Source organism: Lagopus muta, chromosome 3 (genome assembly GCF_023343835.1).
Source record: "Lagopus muta isolate bLagMut1 chromosome 3, bLagMut1 primary, whole genome shotgun sequence".
NCBI lineage: Eukaryota > Metazoa > Chordata > Aves > Galliformes > Phasianidae > Lagopus > Lagopus muta.
In genome coordinates this window covers 47,115,706-47,142,464 of record NC_064435.1, presented here as the reverse complement: position 1 = coordinate 47,142,464, position 26,759 = coordinate 47,115,706, and the positions used below count along the sequence as shown (strand labels likewise).

The window sequence follows — 26,759 nt, the reverse complement described above, 5'->3', positions numbered from 1 at the left end:
ACTATATCACTAATAGTCAAGTGTCAATAGTCAGGCTGGTACCTTTCAGAACAGCAGACTTCGATCTCAAGTAAATGCTTTTTTACTGCAGCCATCTTCTTGCCAAGTCTTGACATTAAATCTGCAGAGCCCACGTAGGGAAACTGTTAGGTCAGGGCTTGAGCTGGTGATTGAGCACCTGGTGAAGGGGAATCCCGAAACCAGGGAAGCAAAGGCAGATTGTTAGCACCTGTGCTCTCCATGTGCCCAGAAAGGGTGGACCCATGGTGGAGGCATGCTGGGCTCATATAAGGGCAGCCACTGGAGGGGGAGTGTTTCTTAGTCCTAGGTTGCTTCTTGTGGAGTGCTGTATGACCAGAGAGTGCTTTTGCCAGTGGGGTGAGTTTGACTTTTTTTTTTCTGTGTATAACTATTGGCTTTGTTGCTAGTACTTTGCCTGGTATCACCAAGAACCAGCCAGACATGCTTTTGCTTCTTCATGAGAACAGCCCAGCAGTGTGATTTAACCAACCCTCAGTTCTCTATGACAACTGGAATCAAAGTGATTGTATTTGTGTAGCTTCCCTGCTGCCCATTTCTGATTCCAAGTCCTACCATCAGCGTATTTCATTGTGCTTCTCATTGTCAGTATTCCCTACAAGTAGATAAGGTAGTGAATTCAGGGGGAAGGTCTAGTAGGAAGGGCTGGAGTTTTAATATAGCTCAGATTTATAAACTAAACGCTAGTCGTGAGTGTTGATTTTAATTGATGGTTTCTGTTATCTTTTTCTTCTTTTCACTGTAACACCTGAAAATGATGTGTTTGTTGTTTGTTCATAGGGCTCCCCTGTGAATAGAAGGAATAGTATTATCAGTACTACAAACCTGGGAAATGAATGTTAAGCCTGGACTGAGAGCTATTTAGCCAAGCTCCATGCAGGATATTCTGCAGCACGGTTAGAAATTGAAGCCTGACTCTTATCCAAGTGCAAGAGTGATTTTCTGCAGAGCAATCGCTTTGGCTGTCTCAAAATCAGGATAGCTGCTCAATCACGTTCCAGAGCTGTGCAGTGCTTAGCATGCTGAAGGAGGGCTGACAGCCCAGGCCTCACTGCATCTGCAGTCCTGGAATGGGAACATGGATGTTGAGTGATGGGAGGGGGTTGAACTGGCTCCTAAAGGAGCAAATCTTACAAAGATTTTGAGGAATGTGTGAGGCATTACTTGGCAGAGCTGTGTGAGCGTTTACATAATCTTCAGTGCAAAGTCAGTCTTATTTGCTTGGGGTAAGCCCCCTGTCCTTGAATGGAAGAACCATTTCCACTTCACTTTTCACTTGTGCAGTTCAGCATCCAGTAGAGGGGCACTAATTTCTAAACACTATGCCCACATGCACAAATGTATTTTTTTTTATGTGTAACTAGCTCATTTCATCCACTTGTGTCACTTACAGCTCTCTTAATAGCTTACAAGCATAATGTGGCTCTTTCAAGGATCCGTAACATCCTTGAACGTTGTTTCATCCAAATACTCTCACTCTTTCATTTAAATTGAGTAATAAAATAACTTGGCTTCACTGAACCACACAGAAGGGATACCGTACAAATGTTTTGTTATCAGTTGCCAGCAGCTCTTTTAGCAGTTCTTGTAATGTGTTAATTTGGGAGACTTCAGACCTTGTTATTTTTTTCCCTTGCAGTGCTACAACAGAGTGATATTTTAAAGAGCTTCTACAAGCTAGAGCCTTCAGTTATCTTCAGATCGTCAGCTGCAGGCAGGGAAGAGTGAATGAAACCTTATTTATGCCACTGATCACCAAGAAGATCCAGAATAAGGTTCTTCAAAATGCAGCAGTAGTAAGAAAATCTATTTCTCCCTACTTTCCAACTTGGCCTGTTGAGTTTCTTCAGCTGCCACGCCTGTGATTTGTAAGCATAAGCTTGTATGCAGTGCAGTGATTTTTGTTTGTTTCATGTCATACTGTAGGGCTGCACCAAAAGGCTTTTGACTTTTGGCCTTGGGCACTTTTTCTCCAGCAGAAATTGCTGTGACAGATTTCAGGAGTTGTGTTAAAATATAAAAGAATAGGAATGTTGTTCATCTTTACCTTTTTGTCATTCCTCTCATGTTTTTCACTTAAGTAAATCCACACATTGCTCTGTTTTGTTTTCAGTTCCTATTTGCCCTCATGCTGAGAGTGCTGGTTTCCATTAATGAGTCCAGCAATTGATGACACTCGATGATATCTCAGCATCCAGAAATCCTGAAAGCATGCTGACTATACAAAACACTGCTGTAAGAACTGACTGTGAGGTGGCTATTTTTTTTTCCCTTTTAAAAGGATGCGGCTACTTGGTGTTCCCAGCATGCATGTCTTGTTGTCACTGTGGGCCAAAGGGAAGTTAAGTGTGGATTTTGATGGCTGACAAGAGAGTTTCTTCTTTTTTTTGACCCCTCATCTGACTAGATAATATTCTTGCAGCTATTACAGTAAGGCCAAGAAAGGGGGAAGAAATTACGGAAGGATGCATTCAGAGAATGAATGACAAGAATGGGAAAAGAAACTTAAAGGGCCAGATTCTGAGGCAGAATGAGTAGCAGTCAACAGGGCAAATGGCAAGGACTCAGAAATGCTGTGGATATGCAGAGCTTGTAGTGAACAGATTTTCAGTGCCACCTGAAGTAATCTTTAAGTCAGCAGATGGAAAACACGAAGGGTAGGAAGCTTATTTATCAGGAATTAAGTGTAAGAACACATCCTTCTCTCAAAAGGCCTTTGGGTTCCTTTCAGGGATTCCCAAAAGATCTAGCAGTGCCCTGTGTTTTGTCTACAGTGTTCTAAATACAGCCTTCAGTCACACCAGTCCTGTTTGCCAGCAGTGAACGAGCTTCACGCCCTGTAAATCCTTTGAGTACCTCATGTTTAAGTCTATGTATTCAGATTCTTTCAATATTCATTTTCTTGGCCTGAAAATATAGAAGTCTAATGCTTATTAATTTAAAGTGTACTTACGTTTTTATTCCCAATCAAGCCTGCTGCATAGTAAAACATTTCTACCTTACATATTTTTCATCTCTGGAGCAGCATAAACTACCTTGGACTCAAAAGTGTGTGTATCATTTCAGCAACTGCTATCGGTAGTAAACTGTCCTGATAAAGGTGATATTTCAGTTGATTCCTGCACAGAAAAGCTGTAGCTCTTCCAGATGTATACTGGTCTGTTACTGTGTTAAAGCATGCTGTGTATGTACATACATATGCAAGAATACACCATTTTCACAAAGGTAGTACTTAAGATTTATTTCTTCTTTTCTTTCCAGTTGGACTAACTTCTCTTTAATTCTTTCTTCTCCTGTACCGGTTCATTTCACTGAGACTCATTCACTTCACTCAAGCCATTAGTCATTTTGTTATGCATTCCCTCTGGCTACGCTTGCTAGAACACCCTGCAGATTGCATCTTATCTGAAGTGTTGCATAAATTGCTTTCCAGCAGAAGGAACTTAACTTGCTAAGTGCGGACAGCATGGTTAAGTGAACTTGCAACTTACACTGTTTCCCTGTACTTTAGGAGGACTGTAAATATGCTCAACAATTGCTAACTTACAAGAGTATGGTCATGATACGAGATGGGTGACATCCTAACTAATGGAGATGGTCTTGAATAGCCCAACTAGATTACTTCTAAATGTAAGACTATTAGGGTTGGAACAAAATGTACAGGGAATAGCATGTGACATGGCTTTTAGGCATAGTAACAAGTAACTGCTTGAATGAATCTCTGAGTTCAGCAATTTGAAAGAAGGCAAAGGCCCAAGTTTGTTTAAGTTGGTTACTGAGCACCCACATAAAGCAGCCTCAGAAAAAAATCAGCTTGATCCTTTCATGTTTCTAGGTTGACTTCAGCTGGAATAACATGTATGGTCTGCTCACCTCTGTTCAAGAAAGACTAAGAAATAAGGAGAACCTCTCTGAGAAGCAGTGGCTTGCTTACATTTCATGCACTTAAAAAGGCAATGATACCCTCTTTCTGGAATTGGTTGGGCTACATCAGAGAAAAAACAGCAATAATTTAGGTTTAGTCCTACTAGTTGGAAATCAAAACACAATGATTAGTATTAATATCCTGAACATAGTTTCAGTAGGAAATAAGGGAAGAAAGATGCAACTAGTTTAATAGTAGAAGTTGACTGTTCTATGTAAGGAGATACAGGAAATTCTTGCCCATGGTAGCATGCATTGGATTGCTCAAACATAATCCTAGAATCAGAATGGTTTGAATTGGACCCTTAAGATCATCTAGTTCCAACCCCCCTGCTGTAGGCAGGGACACCCCTCTAGACCAAGTTGCTCACAGCCCTATTCAGGGAGGGGGCATCCACAACCTCACTGTGCAACCAGTTCCAGTGTCTCACCACACTCACAGTAAAGAATTTCTTCCTAATATCTACTCTAAATCTACCCTCTTCTACTTTAAAGCCAATTTCCCCTGTCCTGTCACTCCATGCCATTACACCAAGTCCCTCCCTAGCTCTCCTGTAGCCCCTTTGCTTTCCAACCCTTATTTACTGCAAGCATATTAAAATTAAACATGGATTGCAAAAGATTTTTTTAAAAAACAAAGTTTTATTAAACAAATTATTTTAAGGACCTCTATGAAAGAATCTTCTGTTGTACATAAAGGCTCTTTTTTTCGGTCCTAAATAAAGCATGTAAGCAAATACAACTCAGAAATAATAGCTGAATAGTAACTGAAACAGCCACAGTCAAATGAAATAACCAGTAGAAAAATATCTCACAAACAACACTTGCATACTAAATGCATTATTTAGAGAGGAATAAATAATCCAAATTCATTGTCCAATATGCAGAAGCCAGGAATTCTACTCTGCTTCATAGCAGATAGAAAAAACAGCAGTAAATTCCATGCCTACATATTTGTTCTCACAACTTAGTAATGAAGGAAACATTGGTCTATTTTTCACTACTAAAGCATATGCCTTTAGAATTATATTTAAAAAACCCTGTAAATTTAAGTACAAAGGAAGCAAAGTAGCTTAAGTAGATTTCCATATTAATAGAAGATGTTTAATAGCATTAAACAGCCATCTCCATCTTAATAGGTGGATGAGGGTTATAATCTTCAATCTGAAAGTCTTCTGCCTTAAAGTCACTGATGTCTTCAACCTTACGAAGGATTTTGAGTTTAGGTAAAGGTCTGGGCTCCCTTTGAAGCTAAAATAAAAGCACGTCCTAGGTTAATTGCACAGAAGTAATAAATACTTAAGAGACAGGGACTTTGTGTTATAAATTAGATCTCATTAATCTAAATTCAGATTTCCCCACGTAGATTCTCCTTTCCCAAGAAAGCATTAAAAAAAATTATTACAATACGATTTGACATAATCTACTTTAGTATTTTGATTGGGTGCAGCAGCATCCAACTGCACTGTGAGCAGTCTGAGTTTGCAGAGCTATTCTAGTGGATGCAAATTAGATTCCTTCCAGACAAAACTAAATTGGAAATTCTGATGAAGATGTGCATCAAATGTGCTGCAATTTCTCACAGGAACATTAGGGCCCAATCCAATAGCTACTTCCCGAGGTGGTTTTGAGCTCTATGAATGGTGAGGATACTCAATCCAACTAAAATTCTTATTTTCTTCTCCTGCACTAAATTATTTCCTGAAGAAAATACAGCCTTATCCAAGGAAACTGATTAACTAATTTGAATTGATGAAATTATCGTTTCCTGATATACCTAAAAAGACATTTTATTGTGTTTATCCTCTTGGGCAGAATGATTTTCTAAAATTCTGTAATGACAAAGTCAAAAATAGGGGTATGGACTCAAGATCTTTAACTTAGTTCTAGAATAGTCCATTTCGATCTGGAGTCGTATACAGATGTTCATTTTAGTCATGTTTGTTACAAACAAGAATAAATACAAATTCTACATAGGTTAAAGACCAGTTCAGGAAATGCAATTTTTAGGGCAGAAATGTGGAAGAAAAAAAAAAAAAGCCATGCAAATTAGCATCTGGAAAACAGTACGTACAGTACTGAGACAATTTGGTATTTGATGAGCACTGTGGAAAATAAAGTATAAGAACACAAAATGAGTACTTACTTGAACTTTTAGAGGCTCCACGTGATTCAGATATATGTGAGCATCTCCTAAGGTGTGGATGAATTCTCCAGGCTGAAAAGGAAGGAGAATACACGATAGCTACAGTGACTGAACAAATACTACTGATCTCAGTCAGTAGTTGATCATCCATGATCAGTAGATAGCTCATCCATTGCAAACAGATGTAGCAGTGGTGTCCAGCTTTGTTTCACATCTCATATGTATTACTTGCTCAAGCTGTTTCAAACTAGCATCTTTAGCCACTGCTAAACAATGTACATTGTGGAAGCAGAGGTGTCAGCAACAAGATAAACCCAAAGCGCTTCAAGAGCATCCAAATACAATTTGCAGGCTTGCAAGTTCTGTGACTTAGCAATTCCTAAACAATCTAGCTTTTTATATATATTATATATATATGTATTATATATATATATATACACACACACACACACACACACACAAGATCCTGAACAGTACATTCATTTCATGGTTTAGTGGCTTGTGGTAGCAATGGTAACGAGAGGGTGGTTGGACTAGATGATCTTGTAGGTCCTTTCCAACCTTGTGATTTTACGATTTCAGTTTGTCCTGAATATGACACTGGAGTCTTTTAATCCCTCACTCTTCAGACAGTCTCAAATAAAATGATTGAACAGCCTACCTTCAGCCCTGTGACATGGGCTATCATGTATGTGAGCAGTGAATAGCTGGCAATATTGAAAGGCACTCCTAGTCCCATATCTCCAGACCTCTGGTACAGTTGGCAAGACAGTTCGCCATTTAGAACATAGAACTGGCAAAGAGCATGGCAAGGTGGCAAGGCCATCAGAGAAATATCTAAGAATTACAATACAGGAAGAAGGGAGGGGGGAAGAAATAAAACCACATTAGTGTCAGAAACTTAGAAAATGCAAAAACTGAACAAACACAGCGAGATACAGGAGGTAGTGCAGCTTGATACGGCCATCATTCTGTTGCTGCTTCTCTTTAGACAAGAGAGCACCTGCTGCCTAAGCAATTAAGACTGGGTCATGACCAGCTGTCTCCTGGGCTTTACAATCAGAAAAGTCATAAACAGATATTCTATAGAACAGATTTGTGCCATAATGCTGCACAGCAGTTTAGCCTTACTCACCTAGGGGAGCCAATTTATTTCCCTAAAGGAAGACTTTGAGAGCAAAATTAAGCATGCATCCTAAAGCAACTCACAGCTGCTCTACCTTACTCATCTCTCACTGCAATGTAACTTTATTGCTTGTTGAGATTTAAAACTGACTAATCATTGATAAATAAATTCAGAAAATAAAATATGAGTGTTTACACTTAAAGTGAAGACAGTAAACCTACAGCTAGTTTAAGTAAAATTTGAACTCACTCTCGATATGTGATAACATTTAGCCTTAAAAATAGCAGCCGCAGCATGTGGAATCCCCTTTCAGAGACACTAAAGGAGAATGTTGGGGGATTATTATTTTTTTTTGGTGTATGGATCTACTGCTGCTAAAGTAAAACAACCACTAGCCCTAGCTCTTATTTAGAAATAATCCCTCAAAGTGAACAGGCTAACGTATGCCCAAGAAGAATGACTGCACTAAAAATAACACTTCTGTTCTCAAATTCTATGTTTTTTTTCTAAGTTTACTATTTAATATATGGCTAAAAAAGAAAACCCAACAACAACAACATTGCTTTGGTATATTTATTTTTGTTGTTTTTTAACCTTGTTAACATAACTTCTGTCTCTGAACAGAGACTGTATGTCAAAAGGCACTGGTAGCCATGTAGATCCCTCACTTTAACCTGGAGATAAAAACTTGGAAGTAATAGTTGAAAAGTTTCGAGGTTTGAGCACAAGAATTAAGCAGAAAGAGAACTGACAACCCCTGACCAATTGTACTCAGTGACCAACATTTCTGCTAGTTTTACAAAGAATAAGGAAATGCAGTAACATGGAACTGATGCTGACACAGTACTTAGAATACAGTCTATATATTTTATAACGTTCCCTTAAAGTGCACGGTTCAGTACCTTTGGGATTCCAAGCACACATGATGATTCTTCTGTCATCTGGATTGGTTTTGATCATCTCAATCACTTTTTGTAACTGATCAACTCCTTGGTTGGAATAATCTGAAGAAAGATACCAAATATGATCTAAGTCAGATTCAAATCATTATCTATTTTTAAAGCCCAGCCCACATCCCACTGGAAAGCAAATGACAGCCTCTGAAGATCTTACTGAAACTTTGAAGGCAACTAAATTTATCTGTTGGCACTCACCAAGTATAGGTTATGCTTGGTCTTTCTTTGGCTGCTCTAAGGTTTGTGAAGTTCTCATTTCTGTATTACAATATGTCCAACTATTTCTTTTGAGTGCTTCCACTACCTTTAGCATCCACTGAAATGGGACGATTCCTATCTAAAAAGTTTTCTTCCAAGCATCAAAAACTAGAAGTCTGCACTTACACTACATCCCAGGAAACAAAGGTTGTGATACAAATATATTAATTGTACAAAACGTGTTATGACGATGAATGATAACATTCACGATACCTAAAAAGGACAGAGCTGTATTGGAATGAGCAACAGAAATGAAAATCTCACATTCATGCTTTTTAAAGTAATTCTCCCATCCTGTTTCATGTGCCTTTGTCTGCAGCTTAAATTTATCAGCTATAGTACTCCTACTCAAAAAAGAATTCAAAAATCACATCCAGACCAGTAACACAGAATGCCATGCATTCTTTGAATGCTTAAAAGAAGAAAGCTTTTAACAAGTGAATACATTCATCTATCTAGCACTCACCAAGGTCATTTATGAAAAATAAATTTCCGAAACACTCGGAGCCAGAAGGCACAGGATATTACAATTCACCCAGTGACCCTTGCTGGCTGATTTTAGGCTCCATGTCAATTATAGAGAATCTCACTGGAATTAACAGCAGAATGGATACCACCGTAAGAAGAGTCATTAGTTGTTATTCATTATTCTGACTCATGCCAGTGAATTAGCGTGGCTGGTAACTAATTTTTTCTAATAACTCTTCTTGCAATCCAACACCAAATTACAGTAGCAGAGAGAGACCCAAGCTGGTTGGCAAACAACATGGTAATATACCAGCAGCACTGTGCCAGAAACTTTTTCAAATGGTTTTGTTAGATCCTGAAGCTAATTATTCATGCATTAGTAGCGCAACATAATGAAATCCATTAGCAATGGAAATTTATCTCATTTATTTTTCTGTAGTACACGAATAACTCAGATCTTTTAAGTTAGGAAAGCTAAAATGTTTTACTAAGTTTTTACATTTGTTAGTTCACTGTTTGCACCACTTATGGTAGGGTAAAACTGTACTCTGCCAGTAGTCAATATGCCAATAGTAAGTACAGTATCTGTAACTAATGTCAACTTTGAGAACATACTGACAAAAAAATACAAGAGGAAAAAATAAATTGTATTCTACCAGATGTACATATATATATATATATATATTTTTTTTTTTTTACTTTTCTTTTAATGGCAGTCCTAGGTTTTTTTTTTGACATCCTCTCCTTCAACGGTTTAGAAAGAACCACCCAAACACTTCAAAGTAAGTTTAATGAATTAATTCCACTGAAAATAATAGAAACTGCATCATGTTGTAGTTCATTACAGCTGTTCCATCTATAGTATCATCCTGCTTTGTTCTAACTGTAAAACGGAAAAACCCCACAACTTCACCACATTGTGGCTTTCCAATACTTGAAGGGAGCATATAAACAGGAGGGGGAATGGCTGTTTATGAGGATGGAAAGTGATAGGAGAAGGAAGAATGGTTTTAAACTGAGACAGGGAAGGTTTAGGTTGGATATTAGGAGGAAGTTTTTCACACAGAGGGTGGTGATGCACTGGAACAGGTTGCCCAAGGAGGCTGTGGATGCCCCATCCCTGGAGGCATTCAAGGCCAGGCTGGATGTGGCTCTGGGCAGCCTGGTCTGCTGGTTGGTGATCCTGCACATAGCAGGGGGTTGAAACTGGATGATCATTGTGGTCCTTTTCAACCCAGGCCATTCTGTGATTCTACGATTTCATTTCCACAATGTCCCATGAACATACAGAACAAACACCACTTCCTGCCAGCACAAGTGCATCATGGAATTAACATTACTTCATCGTGGAATTAGCATCCTTTGTTGGCACTCACAGAGTGCAGTCTTTGTTCCACTGCTGTCACTGAGCTAGCTTATGGTTCTGGACTGCAGTACAGAAATGCATCTCTCCACCTACCGGTGACCATACCATCTCTACATTAAAGCAAAAATAACGTATACATTATGTATGATTCCTCTGTTCTATAAATACTAAACTATCACATACAAAGCTAAATTTTTCACAATAATTAGATTCAGCTAATTTAAAAGTATAAAGCAAAATTCACTCCCAGATTATTCATTCTTGTTTTCATTCCACAGCGTGAACAGTCCTTTTAACAGTACAACCCACCCACAGACTTCTGGAAGTGAGGTTCCAGTCATCCCACTAAGTAATCAAGGCTGCATTTTTATGTGATTACCTGCGTGCATGTCTTTGTATTCTGCTCCAAAGTGCCTCCACTGAAAACCATAAACTGGTCCCAAGTCCCCCTCTTCTCTGGTGCAAAACCCCTGCTTATCCAGGAACTCACGTGATCCATTGGCATCCCAAATCTTCACACCTTTTGCAGAGAGCTCTTTGGCATTTGTAGAACCCTACAAAATACAGACAGTATGAAGTTACCTTCTAATCCCAGAACACGATTAGATGCAGAAGCATTAAGCTTTGCTACTCAGCAGTATTTCTCCATTTTTAACATAAAGGATGGACAATCTGATTAACGTACTAGATGTTGTCCTCACACTTGGGCAGAACAAAACTTATAAATACCTTACCAGACTTCAGCCTGAGGTGCCAAGCTGTTGTTTAACTCACAAAACGTACAGTCTCAAGGTCACCTGCTGTATACAATTTCACATACACATCTACGGAGAACAAGATTTTACTCTTGTAAAATCAAAGTATGGCCTAGACAGTGTCTTTCCCAAGCCACTTCTAATGAAGTTAAAGTCCCTTTTGTTAACATGACAAAAATGAAAAACATGGCAAAATGAACTAGAAAAGTTTCACTGAATTCTGCAGTGAGTGCCAAACAGCACACTCAAAAATCCAATATAACAACTGTTCTGTTTGGGGAGTGTGCAGTCTTTTATCTTTGAAAAAAAGATACTTTAAAAAATATATATCTGTGTATGTGAGTCCTGCTGTCTAGCAAGCCCTGGTCTAGGTTTTCCCACATCAGTACATTGCTACTATTTTAAGGAATAGCTAACATTTCAAGGAACACTTGTACTGCAACATATTACCTACAGAATTTTAGTATTCTTAACTGCAGCAATTAGCCCTACTGGATGTCATTTTTTACTACTTAATAGACTAGTGTTAACTTCAGTCTTACTGCACCTGTGTTTCCTCACTGCTTGCTTCTGTTCAAATCAATACAAGCTACCTACCTATTGAAAAGCAAATTATTAGATTGTTTGCAAATTACAATATTATTTCTTATGTAAACACTAATAAAAGACTCCATTAGGCTTTTTAACTGCAGCAAAACTCTCTTTTTAACTGCAGCAAAAGCTCTCCCTGTACCAGACTGTTTCCCTTAAAAAGAAAGAGAAGTAAAAAATGTTCTGATTTGTAGCAATGCAATAGTATTCACTGAAATACATGGAATGTTTTGAAAACAACAATCTTGTACACATGGGCTGCTCTGCTGTAGGAACAGAAGCACCTGCACTTACACCAAATTCCTTAACCCATCTCACACCAGTACATCAGATTGATGCCATTATCAGGCCTACTACTGATAGAGCCATCCAGATACAGCACCTTGATAAACCACAGCAGCTCCTCCAGCACTCCTTTCCAGAACACTCTCTTTGTTGTCAGCAGTGGGAACTGATCTGAAAAAGTTACAAGGTGTCAGAGATGATCAGATTTGTTGGGATGAAAACAGATAATCCTAGGGGTTAGAAGGGACATCTGGAGATCACCTATTCCAACTCCCAGTTAAAGGTTCCCTATGGTAGATTACACAGGAAAGCACCCAGGTCAGTTTGAAATCTCCAGAGGAGACTCTGCAGCCCCTCTGGGCAGCCTGTTCCAGTGCTGTCAACCTCAGACTAATGCATGTTTTTCTCAGATGGAACTTCATGTGTTCCAGCTTGTGCCCATTGCCCCTTGTTTTGTCACCAGGCACTGCTTATAAGAGCCTGATCCCATCTGCCCAAATAACTGACATTTTTCAGCACACGGAAGGCAATGCCCCTGTCTGACACGGAGGTTTGCTGTTGGGAAGGGACGTGCCATGCTCTTACTGGGACCAAGGCTGACAGGGGCACCGCAGTGCTAGATGGAGGTGAGGACCTACACGCGGGCAGCACACAAGGCTGCAGAGGTATTCGCAACGGGAAGCAGAGCCTTAAGGTAATATTATAAGGATCTATCGCACTGACGGCTCTTCCTGCTCTGAGATCCCCTGCTTACTTTATCAGTGATGAGAGCAGCGGGGCCGGGCTCCAGACCCACAACCACCGCCTGCTTCTTCCCGCAATGCAGAAAACATCGCGGGGGACGCCGAGCCGTCCCCGCTCCGTGCAGCCCTGCAGCGGGGCGGCAGAAGATGGCGGCCGAGCCTCGGGGCGAGAAGTCGGCCCTCGGAGAGAACGGGGGCGAGCACGGGAGGGACTGAGGGGGCTGCGGGCAGCTCCCGGGGCAGCCTGCAGCCGGAGGGACCGCGGGTCCCGGAGGTGCCGACCTCTCAGACTGTACCGCGCCTGCATGCCGAAGACGGAGATGGTGCCGGTGCCCGTGCGGTCCTCCTTTCGGTGGCCGTGCTGCAGGATGTGCCGGACCTGCTGCAGGTACTGCGGCTCGCCGCCCTCCAGGCCGCTCGACGGCTCCTCCGCGGCCGGCATGGCGGGTGGGAGGCGACTCGAGCGGTCCGCACGGCCGGGCGCGCTCCTGCCGTCCGCCCGTTCCCGCCGAACCCGCCAAAACCCTTCCTTCCCGCGCAGAGGCACGCAGGGGCGGGCTGCCGTCTCCCTCTCCTCTCCGCCCCCTCCGGGAGGCGCCGTACGCGCCGCCTTCTGCTCAGGGCGGGACCGTGGCCGCCCGTTGCCTGCTCCTCATCGCGGTGGGCGAGGTGTGAGGGCTGCAAGGGCGGTGGGGCGGTATAGCAGCGGCAACTATTGTATTAACATTTATAAAGGTGCGTGCTAACATCGTGCATCTCATACGTCTAGCTAAATGCTTCCTTGGCACACAGAGGATTCTCAGAGCCTACACTCAGAGCTTGTAGCAGCCCGTCTTCGTAAAAATACCTGCCTGAAGTGAATGCTAGTTGGGCTAAGGGCAGTGCAAGCAAAACTGGAAGAAAACACATCCGGTTCTCCTGCTAGGCTGAAATTTTCAGACAGCAAATGCAGTTGTGGGGGGGGGGGTTCTGAGATAAGTATGGGAGAATTTAGTTTCCACTTGGCTGCCTGACCAGTCAAGAGATTCTGAATGTTGCTTCATCAGTCACAGAATCACAGGGGTTGGAAGGGATCATCCAGCCCAAGCCTCTGCTAAAGCAGGTTCCCCACAGTAGGTTGCACAGGAAAGCATCCAGGGGGGCCTTGAGTATCTCCAGATAAGGAGACTCCACAGCCCCTCTGGGCAGCCTGTTCCAGTGCTTCACCCACAAAGTACAGAGGTTCTTCTTCATGTTTTTATGGAACTTCCTGTGTTTATACATTTCCTGGCTTTATACATTTTGAAATGCATGCATTTTATTTTGCAAAGATACAGGTGGAAATGGTGAATGTAAATGTGTGCAAAAATGTTCAATCACAGCCAATAAAACCAAAACACCTAGAGCTTTGCTTCTGAGAATTGTATCTGTTCTTAGTGAATATAATTTGCAAATACCATGCAAGCTAAAGACAACAATGTAGGAAAAGACAAACATCTTTTCTGATAAAGGGTTCCCTGTTAATTATGGCTCCAAAGGCAAACTGCAAGTAAAAAGTGCTAAAGGCAGAAGACTTATTCATTTATGCATACTCAGAAAAGTCATTTAATGTGTGTTACAAACATCAAAAGCAGCTGGAAGAAGAAATGGGGCATTTTCATTGGAAAATAATATGCTATATGCATATGGTAATCTGGTTGTTTCAGGCTTAGCTGAATACGCAGTATCTTTAGGGAACAATTTTGAAAAGGCTTAAAAATTTGCCTGAATTTAAGTATGCAAATAGGAGTTATTTGCATGTTTACAGCTAATTATTTCCTTAAATCTTTGCATAACCGGAGCCATACATGATTCCTCAAAGATCACCTAATACATAACATAAACAACATTTTATTTAAATAAATGTCTCTCAAAGTGGGCTTGAATTTGTATTTCAATTAAAAGATTGCTACAGTCATCGGTTGCTAGCTCATATGTCACGGTATTTATGAAGCAAAGTTTTATTTATATGCAACTATTTTAACTGTAGTTATTTAACAAATAGCTGAACATTGAGTGTAGGAGTATTTCACCTAAGGAGAGTTCAGGGATTGAGATTTCCCACATCTTCGTTCCTAGGAGAAAAGAAAATAAATGATCATTTTTTTTTATTTTTTGATAGAAAGATTTGGAAAAATCTGTATATGGGGAATGTACAAATATCCTGCTGTGGAAACATATATGACACATAAGAGAGACTGAAATGATTTTCTCTCTCTTTTTCCCTTCCTGTAGATCTTCCTCTTTTCTTGAGGAGTTCCTATTCTTTAGTTTTGTCATGCTTCCACACAGCCTGAATCTGTTGCACAAACAGAACAGAAAATGGTACTGCGATTTGGAGATCAGTGCTACCACACTTTCTCAGGCATGAGATGGCTACACGAGTTGTGTTGCACTAGAGATTGAGGCTAAAAATCATAATCACGCTAAGGAAATTTATATTGTCATCATTAGACCAGGAAGTTTAGCCTTACATTATCTGAAAGAGTATATGCTATCAATAACCAAGTATAAGTTAGAAAGAATTTTGAAGGAAAACAGTATATAAATGATGCTGAGCATTTCACTTTATATGCTTCTAACTACTGGAAAATATACGTTTTGAGTATAATACTCACATAATTTCACCAGCGTAAACCTAAATCAGAGTTCATAGTGAGGCTTATCATATTCTGACTAAATTCTGTAGGCCACCTCAGCCTCTCTGATGGAAGAGATTTATCTCATCTGTTGAAAAATTGTGAATCTCTCATCAAAAGAATGACAAAAAATGACAAGAATGTCCTCTAGAAGACCTGTTTGTGAGCACTGGAGTCCACCAGAGCTGCACATCTTGGAGACTTCCCTGGGACTTTGTGGCAAGCCCCATGGCAGTGTGATACCAGTAGCAACATGATGCCACTTAAGAACTCTGCAACCTTTCCTGGAGTTTCTCCATGAGATTAGAGAATACAAAGTTTGTTCATTCTTGCAGCCTGTTTTTCCCTCCCCAATCTCTTAAGCATGGAGAGGGATCTCCATGAGCGCTTCCTACAAAAATATTTAGAAGGCCATGGGAAAGATCTTTCTGTGAACACTCCTGCAAGTCAAATTGCAGATTCTGTTAGCAGCGTTAACACTGTTACACTGAGTAGAGCACTGATAACGTGAAAATTTTATGGCAAAACAGCTCTTTCAAATCATGATGTTGATTCAACATTGCAGCCCATTTTTTGTCAAAAATAATATGGAACATGCTATTAAGCACAACCTAAAATTAAAGGAGAAAAAAAGATGAGCAGTGGTAATTCCATTTTATACTTGATTAATGAATGCAAAAACATGCTATCTGATGCCAAAGCTCCGGATTGTGGTTGTGAGGCAATTCTCTTCTGATGGAATATTTGTCATTAAATTACCTCATCCCAGATGTTACTTAAAGATTGAGGGTTTTCACAGTTAAATAAGTGAAGTCTTTTAATATCATAATGTCTGTGTTTTGCAGGCTGGAACACTGAGCATTTATTTTTGTTTTCTGTAACACTTGTGTTTGTCTTTCAATCAAAGTGTTGTTTCCAAAGAGACAGTCTTGAATATAGCATGACAGAATCCTGCTCCAACTAATGTTTACTGCAATGTAAACGTCTCTTATGAAGAGCTGCATTCTCTGTGAAGCGAGAGAGAAAATGAACTTACCACTTAAAAATTCTGCTTATATAGTTGCAGTGCTTTTCCAGCTATGTATTCAATGAATTCTGCACTCTTTGGGTCTAAGTGGGGAGGAACTTTAATGGTGAAAGTAGGTGAAGTCAAAATATTCACATCTACCACGGTTTCGTTTGTACCAGAAACATCTCCAGGTACCACCTTGAAGAGAGCAAATCAGTACATTAGCACTACAAATAGCTGTGTGCTTTCAGTTTTTTTTATGGTTACTTTCATATTTAGTAAGGGAAAATTAAATAGAAAAGTATTTTAATCTTGTCTACCTTCTTTAAATTACTTTCTTATGAAAAGACAGTGGATGCCTCGAATTTATGCCAAAGACTATTGTAAGTGGTGGGAGGATGTGATATGGCACTGCAAGACCAGTTTAAGAACTGCAAGTTAATATTTAAACCATAAACTACATTTATAAAAAGCTTCTGATCATGTACTGAAAACCTGTGTGTGAGTTGTTCTCACTGATTTCAAGAGGTTTGCTTGACTGAAGTTATGCATTCCTATGTGTTTTTCTAAACCAGACTTAGTTCTGTAGCTTTATTTTCCTGAGCAGATAGCTTAGACTTGGTTGGGAAAGTGTGCTTAAATATTGCCTATTCCCTTGTTCCTGATCTTGTGTTTTGTTTTGTTTTGTGGATTTTCATAAAGGTCATGTAGTAATAGTAGTGCACTGGATTTCTGAGTTGAAAGGGAGAACAGAATTTGTCCCCGGCCCAGTAAAATCAATTTAATTTACTTTGGATGTCTTCATGTGGGTGAGATGTAGATAATCATGATGTACTTCAAGTCATATTGACAGCTGCTGCTTATGATATGCAGCTTCCACTGCAATAACCTGCATAGCATTTGCTTTCTTTGAGCTTTGTGATATATAGGTACAGACACAGACACGTAGCTATATATTCAGCGATCCAGGAAGGATGCATTGCTGGCTAGTACAGTGACATTTATCCAGGAAGGTAATTGCAGGCCTGTCAAAGCTGCTAGTGTCAATTTACTCTTCTCAGCAATTATTTGGGTTAGCCTGTCAGCCATCCACCTCACTAAAAGGATTTAGAGGAAAATAGTTTCTAATCTCTGGAGATTCAACTCACTGAAGGATTATTAAGCTCATGGAGGGATTATTAATACATTATTAATGTATATTCAAGATGAGATGATTAGGGACTGTATCTTGTAAAACCAAAACTTACATGTATATGAACATCCACAGTCCTCAAGAATACACCTATGAGCAAGGCTTAGATGGAAGACAGTACTGTGCAATAGGTCCCCTTAGCAGGTAACCCTTACCTTGACTATATTGAAAATATTTTCTGGTCCGATGGTCATATTGGATAACTCAGACACCCACCCAAATCTTTCTTTCATTTTGTTCAGCAAGTAGGAAGTGTCTTCTGTATGACGCTGAACCATCTGGAGAATCTGCTCGTACTGCTCACCAGAGAGATTAACCAGCTTAAAGGCTTCATCAAACTTCATGTGCAGTTCAGGAACATTTGGGCAATCTGTTTGAAAACACCAGCCAATGTGAAGCGTATAAGAAAACAAGATGTCTTGTACTTGCTTTTCTTTATATGAAGTACAGAAATATAGGAAAACTACAAAAAAAGTCTAGCAATGGGGCATATTTCTGAGTTCATGTTTAAACTATGCTAAACAAAACAAACAAATTCTTGCTGACCTATGTTGGTAGGTTTCGTTTAGGCTTACAATGACTGAATGGATTAATTATCCTATTTGCTGTATTACAACTTGCTAAGTTCTTTAAGGTTTGTACCATGCTGCTTGGCAATAGATCTTCAAGCATGCTAAAGAATCATAGAATAGCTTGGGTTGGAAGGGATCCCAAAGTTCATCGGTTCCAACCCCCTGCCACAGGCAGGGATACCTCCCACTAAATTGGGCACTAGATCGGGTTGCTCATGGTCCCACACAACCTGGCCTTAAACACCTCCAGGGATGGGATGCCCACAACCTCTCTGGGCAGTCCGTTTCTGCATCTCACCACCCTCTCAGTGAAAATTTTCCTCCTGAAATCCGATGTCAATTTCCCCTCTTTTAGTTTGAAACCGTTCCCCTTTGTCCTACACTGTTATGTGTAATACACAACTGTGGACAAAAGGATATTTTAGTGAGTTGGAAATGGTCCAACACTCTTTTCAAAATGTCACTGGATGATTAACATCTGCCACACTGGAGATATTCTGATATCTCAGTTTAAGCGTTTTCTGTGACTTTTAAGATATATAAATAACTCTGGATAAGCCGTAATGTTATGCTACAGCAGGAGTCCTGAGAGTATTTCTAGGTATTGCAGTCTGAATTTTTTCCAGCTGCCCATGTTGTCTGCAGGAGAAACCAGCATCAGGAATGTTGACTTCTCCTCGCTTTCTGCTCGGTGCTTCTGCACCAGGCAGGATCAATTGCTGCCTCACCTCTTGCTCTGCTGGAGAATGGCAACTCTAGCGATGTCCATAGGTATTTTGTTATAGAGTATACAACTTTGGATCTCCATCAGTATGCTAACAACTGAGTTATACTGACACTGTGTGGAGACAGCAGGGAAAGGTAATTGAAATCTTCTGGACGTTTTGAATTTATAATCACAGTCAAATGTCTGTGACTGAATGTTAATTCCCAAAATACGGAAAGAGCACAGTAGAAGGTGACAGCCTGAAGGTGTACAAACCAATGGCCAACACGCTGCAGAAATACATCAAGAAATATCTATTTACCATGCAAAAGATTGTCTTGACATTTCTGACATCTCTCATGAAACTGTGTGCATCCAGAGGAATTCTCTCGAAGCTCTTTGCACAGAGTCCTTTGGCGTCCTGACACAATTTTCGAGAACATGCCACCCCTGTCAGAACCTAGGATGAAATTACAGTATTTTTAGACTGTCATTAAGTTGAACATCCTGACAAATACATCTTTGTTACTTAATATGTGTGCCAAGCAAAATAGAGGAGTTAAACTTCCAAAAGCAGAGGTTGGGAGAAGATGCAAACCATGTTTTCTTCCAAAGAATTCATGTCACTGTATAATTCCCTTATAAATGGTAGCGTATTCCCCACTGACAGCCAATTATTTTTTATTTCTATTTTTATTAATAAGATAGGAAAGATAAAGCTTATTTTCATTCTAGATGTTGACTGAGGGTTGTTTCCCCCATTGAGAATTATCACCTGATACTAAAGTTATGCCCAGAATTTTCCTGGTTACTGGAAAATCACTTGGCTGGTTTGTATGTGACTGGTACATGACATTGCTGCAGGAGCTTTAGGCAAGACTTGCGGCTGTCAGGCAAGGGCAGGGATACGCTGTGACATCTCACAGAATTTTTAGAGCTGGAGACATGTCAGTATGATATGATATACAAGTCTTCCTGACAAATGCTGATATCAGACCTATCAGTCAATCTTTTGAAGACCTGCATCTGCTATGAATTCAGGAACTCCTGAGAAACTCCTGCAGACACTTAGAGTAATGCCATGAAAATCAGACTGTGTAGGACACCCAAGTCACACTGCAGTATTTCTATGAGTTTTCCAGATGATTTTTACCTTTTAATTTAACCAATGAATTTATGCTTAACCCATGCCTATTTAACCAAGTAAGCCCCCGGAGCTCCCATACAGCATGTAAAATTAATGCACCACAGACTGAACCACTAGCCCAGGGTTAGCTGTCCTGAGAGGTTTGATGTCATTGACAGCGCAGCTGATTTTTATTTCCAACACTTGCCTTTGGCTTGTTCTGGCAAATCTCTTCTATTATCTCTGTATTCATCGAATACCTCAGTAATCACCTCACTGACACCTTCAAACACTGTCTTGCTGAAATCAAAGACTGTCTGCAGGAAGGCGGGTATACCCCAGTCTTTCTGTAAGCCGTCATTTCTGGTAGTGGCCTCGGGTAAAGCAGGCATGCTGGGGGATTCACTCAAATCCAGATCAGACATGAAATATGTTTGAAAGGATTGGTCAAATTCTTTTTGCATCTGCTTGAAAAACATGAAACTTCTGTCAAACACTGAGCCCATGTCTGATAACAGTTGGCTAAATAGATCTTCCATTTTTACTAGTTGAGTATCCTCTTTCTCAGGCTTTTCATTAATCTGGATGTCTTTTCCTTGATCTTCATGAAAAGGGAAAATAAGTGGAGGTATTTTCCTCAAAAAATCTTCAACCTGCATACAAGAAAGAGATCAGCTGCTTGACAGTTTATAGAATCACAGAGTCATGGAATCACAGAATCAAAGAATCATAGAATCATAGCATCATAGAATGGCTTGGATTGGAAGGGACCTCAAGGATCATGAATCTCCAATCCCCCTACGGCAGGCAGGGCCTCCAACCTCCATATCTAATACTAGAGCAGGCTGCCCAGTGCCCCATCCAACCTGCACTTGAACACCTCCAGGGACAGGGCATCCACAGCCTCTGTGGGCTCCTCACCACTCTCTTGGTAAAGAACTTCCTCCTGACATCCAACCTATATTTTCCCTCCCTCAACTTAAAACCATTTCCCCTTATCCTGCTGTTATCTACCCTTGTAAAGAGTTGATTCCCCTCCTGTTTATAGGCTCCCTTTAGGTACTGAAATGCTGCAATGAGGTCACCCCTCAGCCTTCTCTTCTCCAGGCTGAACAAGCCCGGCTCCCTCAGCCTTATCAGTTTTTCTTCTCTCAGAGAAGTAGCTCTAAACTTTTTTTTCAAGTACCTCTAGAAACAAGGGACTCTTTCAATAACCAGAATCACAGCATATTCTCCAAAGAAATTTAAGATGCTAGTGAAAGTTCATTTAGTCTAAATCATTAGATACAAATCTGATCTGGAGAAAAATTGGTTCAGTCTGTTGAGGCTCAAAGTTAGTACTGGCTTCTGGGTTTTATCCAACAAACAGTTTGGACTTTATCTTGGAAACTTTTCTGTGGTAGTTTTGTGTCATGTAGAGAACAGAGGGCAATTGTTCTCACCGTGACCTATAAACGCCCTTGTGTCTCACCAATGGCCAAGTGCTCAAATTCCTCTGCAAACCGAAACCCATTAAAAGCAATAAAACAGTGTCTCTGAGTCCATGATTTGATGATGGAAGAGACTGAACAACAGTTCAGCTCTGGGAAGTTCCTATTCCCTACACCTCAGCTGCTCATCCCTGCTTCATGCTGTGACGCAGTGCCTTTGACTGAGCAGGTGCAGTGCTGTGTGGAGCCACGCTTTACGGCATTAGAAAGCTGGTAAGGGTTAAGAAACACCGTGCCAAATACATGTGTACATGTATACCTGTACACTGGGCTCACAGAGGAAGTTATCAGTAGTGTCAAGGACAGTAACAGTTCATAACATAAATAATCTATGCATTATTTTTTGCAAACAGCTATTGAGCACTGCAGTGCAACTCCTACTGTGAGATACATCACTGTATATCTGATGAGACTCCACAGGAGGGGAATGATCAATGTCCACGGTGTGACAACAGGATGCCCCAGAACTTGTTTTAGCTCTGTGTTCAATGAATGTAATTTACTATAGTCTGTGCCTGGTTACTTCGCATTTCCAGACCTTCCAAATTCAATCAGTTTTAGTAAGTTGATGTCACTGACAGACTGGCCACTGCAAACATAAGCTGTGCTCTCTCTAAAACTGTTGGGTAAATTTAAGAACACTTGCCAGATACAAAATTTCTTCTTACCTTGCTTCTAAATGTTGATAAACCCCGTCTGCAAGTCGTATAGAATCGCATGCAGGTACTTTCTAAGCAAGATTCACATTCATCCCATAGATTTTTCAAAGATACTTGGCATTGTCTTTCTTCTTCTTCTAATCTTTCCTTTACTTCATCCATAAGTCGCAAGGCTTCCTGAATAAGAAAAAAGATTCTGCTGATTGCAGTTTTCAGGTTAATATTGTGAATGTTAATTCCAGAGCTGATTGCTCATTTTTGTTATTTAATCCTTCACTACTGGGGTAGGATGTTTTCTCAGCTGCAATTACATATGGAGGAACTGAAAATTGAAAAGCTTTTCCTTACGGAGTCTTCCTGATGTTGTTCTCTCAACAACATAGTGCAGCCTACATAACCAAACAGATCTCTGCGGCCTACCTGGATTGTTGAGGCTGTGAAAAAACCATGAGGCTAAACCATGAGGCTTTCTGTGCAAAAAGCATTCAAGCTCTCACAAGGTCAGGAGTCAGTGCAAGTCTTTTATCTCCACACTGAGTATTCATCTGTTCCCCAAACAGTCTTTTCTGTTACTCTGGTCTGTTCTGCAAGGGCCTGCGATACTTCACAAAGCTAGGTCCTTGCCATACATAAATTCCTTCTCTAATGCAGAAGTATTCAAAAGTACATAACTCCATCTTTTGGGGATTATTCTAATGGAAAGGCTGTAGGGAAGGGATTTCTTGCCTCTGCTGCAGAAGCGTAAGTAACAATTGCAATAAGCATTTTAGAACAGATTGGGCAACGGAAAGACAGAAAACTTTTCAGTAAAAGTAGATTGCACATCATTAATTTCTTTCTCCCAGTGCAATACATTTTAACACTTTATGTTTCCAAACAATATTCCAAGTTGTTCCCAAGCATGGCAGAAACCTTTTAATTCATCAGTCGTGTTCCTTTCTGGCAGTATTTCATGAACAGAAAAGTCTCACAGAAAAGAAAACTTCTGTCAGAATGCCCTTGGTAGAGCTGGTAATTGTGATATTCATGGTCTGTGTTTAATTATTTCTGATCTTTCTAAATATACTTATTCAGGGTTTCATAAACTCTTACTGTGGGGATAAGTTCTGGGTAAATGAACTCATGCAGCAAGAACCAACAACAGACTGGATAATGGGAGTGTACCAGTGTACCTAAAGTTAACAAGTTACCATGTGCTTTTAGATTTGATAATATGAACAGTTCAAACTAATCTCCAAGCTGGGCCAAGATGGAATTTTCCTCTAAGTTCACTGGAACTAATAGTCAGTGCAGACTGAAAGCTTCAGTGAGAACTGGAGCCTTAGAATGCCATGTTCCTGCAAACACTCAAACTCTTTCTTAAGAAACTGCAAAAAGTAGAACAATGTTCACTTTTTCAGAAATGTGAATCAAGGCTAGAAAATGGTGTCTGTTGGCCCAGCTCCTGCTTCAGGGACAAAGGCAGTGAGAACTTTTATAAAGCTGCTGTAAGATTTTTCTTCTGCTAGGGAGGGAAAGCAGAAGCTGGGATTTCCCATGACTCCTGGCTTTGCTATGTGATTGCTCCTCAGAGTGTACATACAGTGTGGTTTTCATTCTTCCCAGAAAAAGGGAGACTCCAAGGGAGTCTACACATACTCTAACTCTTCAAGAAGGTGCACTAAAATCTATGTACAACGTGCTTCATCTTGGATTAAAAATAGGTGCAACTTTAAGAACAAGCAAGCAAACAGACAAATGAAAACAGATGCACTTGTTACCTGTTTTTCTTCACTGCTCTTCTTCAAAGTTTTCATCAGATCTATGTGCTTATCTTCATTTCTTTCCATCATAATTTTCATGTGCTTAATACCAATCAAAGCTTTCTTTACCTCTTCATCTACATATTTCTCCCCAACTTCAGATAAAGCTAAAAAACCCAAATTATATAGTGAGTTAATCCAATTTTAATACTAGCACAAATGACTGTTCTCTAATGACACAGTGAAACAGCTTTATGTTTCCCTACAACTCATGGGGAAGTGAATGCTGAATGCAGAGCCAACTCATGGGATAGTGAATGCTGAATAACAGAGCCAAGACAATTTCTATCAGATAAGAATCTGGCGCAGAGCCGTGTCCAGTGATTAGCTGTGTGCAGCTCAGTCTATGTATTTAGCTATCCCATTTCTGATCTCTGAATCCCAGAATAGTTGAGAATGGAAGGCAACCCTGGAGATCACAAAGTTCAACTCCTTGCTGAGAGAAGAGTTGATGAGAGCAGGGTCAAGGAGAGCAGGATGCTCAAGGCCTCAGCCTGGGTTTTGGGAATCTCCTAGGATTGCTCATCAGTTTCTTGGTGACATAACCTACATAGTTATTCTTAATCTGAAATCAATCAGTGACAGTTTCACATAACAGCTTGAAAATGTGGATTACAGGAGTCTTCAACCTACTTTCCTAAAATATAATCTCTAGACTTCCTGTGAGATAATGGCCGTAGAGTTTTGGTGAAAGGCAGGTTGTTCTTTACATTGGACCTTGAGTCTCTGCCTGAGTGCAAATCCCTTGTTCTCTTTGCAAAAGTGCTATGAATATTACTGAGGCTATAAAAACAACTAAAGTGCACATTACTTGCATGCACGTGTCATTTATGTCTTCTGCTTTAGCCTTCTTCCTCTCTCCTAGCATTCTATTTGTCACAGAAATATTTTTAAAATACATTGAAGCTAAGGAATATTTCATGGCTGATCCTCCTGGGATTCTGACCTACACAATAAAGTCATGCTTCAAGGTGAGTATATGCATAACAGCTGGTTTTTTTCTTTATTAAGTCATGCTATTGCAATTATTTCTAATAACTACATTTTATAGCTTAGCATAATAAAATGTAAATCACGTGGTTTAATTGTTAGGTTTGATTTATACTCTAATGATCTATGATGGAGCAAATAACCTATTAAAACGTTGCAAACATTTTCTATAAGGGAGGCTCTGTTAATCCCTCTAGTTTCTCATTTCAGATGTTATCTCCCAGTCACACACGTGGACACTTTGCTTCCACAAAAGTCAGCCCACACTTAAAAACAGAACCTCTTGACTCCAGTGAGCGTGGAAGGCAAAGCAAACCAGAGCAAGCCTCAGTGGAGACCTGGGCCTGAAGGCTTCCAGCACACCTCTCCATACTTACTCTTCAGGTTTTCCCGGAGATTCATTTCCTCCTGCCTGGTCGGTGCACACTGGTGACCATTCAGCCATAGCAAGTGTATTATAAATAACCAAGAGGACTTCATGTTCTTTCTGTTAAGGAAGCAAGTTGAAACAGTTAAATGTAAGCATCTTTATGGTGCTCAAATGCCTAGGTGCAGTTTTTACTAAGTATAATACAATCCTGTTATTTTTTTCTCTAACTGTAACTTCTCAGATCTATAACATGCTCTTAAATGATACTCTTAGTGAAAACACATGAGTAAGAAGCTGACCTCATTCATTATGTTTCTATTAATAGATTAATTCTAAACAGGTCTAAATAGATTCATTCTAATGAGTTTACACAGCGGTGTAATAGAACCAGGACACAGATAAATAAAACTGCAGGCTTATAGAGCTCACTCTTTCTCTTTCCTACCTTTCAAAACATGCTCAGTACTATAATAAAATCTTTTTACTCTTTTTATTGTTATTTCATGTTACAAGTGTTTCTATGCTGAACACTGCTGCCAGATTTAAATAAGGAAATTTCTAGAATGTTGTTCCTATCCGTATCTCCAAATATGCATTGTCCTTCAGGATAATACTTAACATAGCAAAGGCAGTAATAGGTGTGCTAAGAAACTGGCAATTAGATCAGTCTTAAAAATAAACATATCAGAAATTAAAAGAAACTCCTGCAAAATAAGGGGAAGAAATGCCATTTATTTTATTTCCCTCCCAGAAACAGTTTAATGAGAAAGATTTGTTTTTTAGGAACCATTCAACTACACTTTATAGTTTTCATCTCATTGAGTGAATACAGTGTTTAAGTTCCTTTTTGCAAGCCAGTGCAGCCTTCTTGAAGATGCATATAGCAGCTGCAAATGCATATGTAAATTAAAAGCCTGCATTTATTTATAGCCTGGATTTACTTATTTAGTCACTTGCACATTGTAAACTTACATTTATAGTGAAAGATTGATCAACTTTGCAAAGGAACAAACCCCCTACAAAAGATAAGTAAAAAACCAACATATTTACCATTAATACTGAAACACCTCTTCTGCAAAATTGCTGCCCGCGTCGGGAAGGGCTGGGGCTGTGCTCTGATCTAATTGCTGGGAGTGACAGGGATTTTGCCATGTTCGACTTATCTGATGACAAGGTATTTAATCCTATTAGTGGTACATTCTGTCATTAGGCTGGGGCGTATTTGTGCGTAAGGGACTTCATGCTCAGATGTGTGAGTAAAGCCACTAGGGGGAGCGCTGGATAGAATTACGTAATGAAACACTGTATCTTGGTAGTCTTTTCGTCTTTCCAGATCTTTCATCATCCTGCCTTTTACCTTAGGAGGCATCTGCAGCTTATGTTCTTAGTGAAAATATTACAATTAGTATGGCTAAAAGTAGCTTCCAACATTTAATCTTCAGTGTAGTTTATTTTGCTATAAGAAAAACATTGGATTATGGAAAGGCCTTTTTCATATAACTTCTGAGGGTCCTTTTCTGAAGGAAATC

The 26,759-nt window shown here is 40.0% G+C and overlaps 2 protein-coding genes and 1 long non-coding RNA gene across 4 annotated transcripts; 1 reads left to right on the top strand and 2 right to left on the bottom strand.

The window, feature by feature from the left end:
- The first annotated feature begins 288 nt into the window (after positions 1-288).
- On the top strand, positions 289-3,809 carry LOC125690743 (uncharacterized). Of its 2 annotated transcripts, none has more exons than XR_007375768.1 (4): positions 289-378; positions 820-935; positions 1,679-1,907; positions 2,153-3,809. It is a non-coding gene; the product is annotated as an uncharacterized LOC125690743 (long non-coding RNA). The 2 variants fall into 2 exon arrangements; XR_007375767.1 differs by having other exon boundaries at positions 1,679-1,835; positions 2,153-3,808.
- Positions 3,810-5,061: 1,252 nt separating this feature from the next.
- TYMS (thymidylate synthetase) lies at positions 5,062-13,245 on the bottom strand. Its single transcript, XM_048939964.1, has 7 exons — positions 12,940-13,245; positions 12,012-12,085; positions 10,663-10,837; positions 8,138-8,239; positions 6,771-6,946; positions 6,110-6,181; positions 5,062-5,214 (listed from the first exon to the last, which is right to left on the bottom strand). Exons 1-7 carry the CDS (start codon positions 13,097-13,099, stop codon positions 5,077-5,079), a joined length of 897 nt encoding a protein of 298 aa, XP_048795921.1. The 5' UTR covers positions 13,100-13,245; the 3' UTR covers positions 5,062-5,076.
- Positions 13,246-14,673: 1,428 nt separating this feature from the next.
- CLUL1 (clusterin like 1) lies at positions 14,674-26,467 on the bottom strand. The gene is made up of 8 exons (XM_048939314.1): positions 26,281-26,467; positions 25,238-25,347; positions 23,829-23,977; positions 22,078-22,245; positions 20,128-20,572; positions 19,116-19,253; positions 17,671-17,885; positions 14,674-16,521 (listed from the first exon to the last, which is right to left on the bottom strand). Exons 2-8 carry the CDS (start codon positions 25,338-25,340, stop codon positions 16,354-16,356), a joined length of 1,386 nt encoding a protein of 461 aa, XP_048795271.1. The 5' UTR covers positions 25,341-25,347; positions 26,281-26,467; the 3' UTR covers positions 14,674-16,353.
- Positions 26,468-26,759: the final 292 nt, after the last annotated feature.

Excerpts from the sequence above, each read along its gene's own strand:
- TYMS (XM_048939964.1), bottom strand. The coding sequence starts at position 13,099 with ATGCCGGCCGCGGAGGAGCCGTCGAGCGGCCTGGAGGGCGGCGAGCCG. Across the intron at positions 10,838-12,011 it reads AGCTGCTGTGGTTTATCAAG|GGTTCTACAAATGCCAAAGA; the intron begins GTGCTGTATCTG and ends TGTATTTTGTAG. Across the intron at positions 5,215-6,109 it reads TGGAGCCTCTAAAAGTTCAA|CTTCAAAGGGAGCCCAGACC; the intron begins GTAAGTACTCAT and ends CTTTTATTTTAG.
- CLUL1 (XM_048939314.1), bottom strand. The coding sequence starts at position 25,340 with ATGAAGTCCTCTTGGTTATTTATAATACACTTGCTATGGCTGAATGGT. Across the intron at positions 20,573-22,077 it reads TATCAACATTTAGAAGCAAG|GTTGAAGATTTTTTGAGGAA; the intron begins GTAAGAAGAAAT and ends TCTTGTATGCAG. Across the intron at positions 16,522-17,670 it reads ATATTTTCAATATAGTCAAG|GTGGTACCTGGAGATGTTTC; the intron begins GTAAGGGTTACC and ends GCTCTCTTCAAG.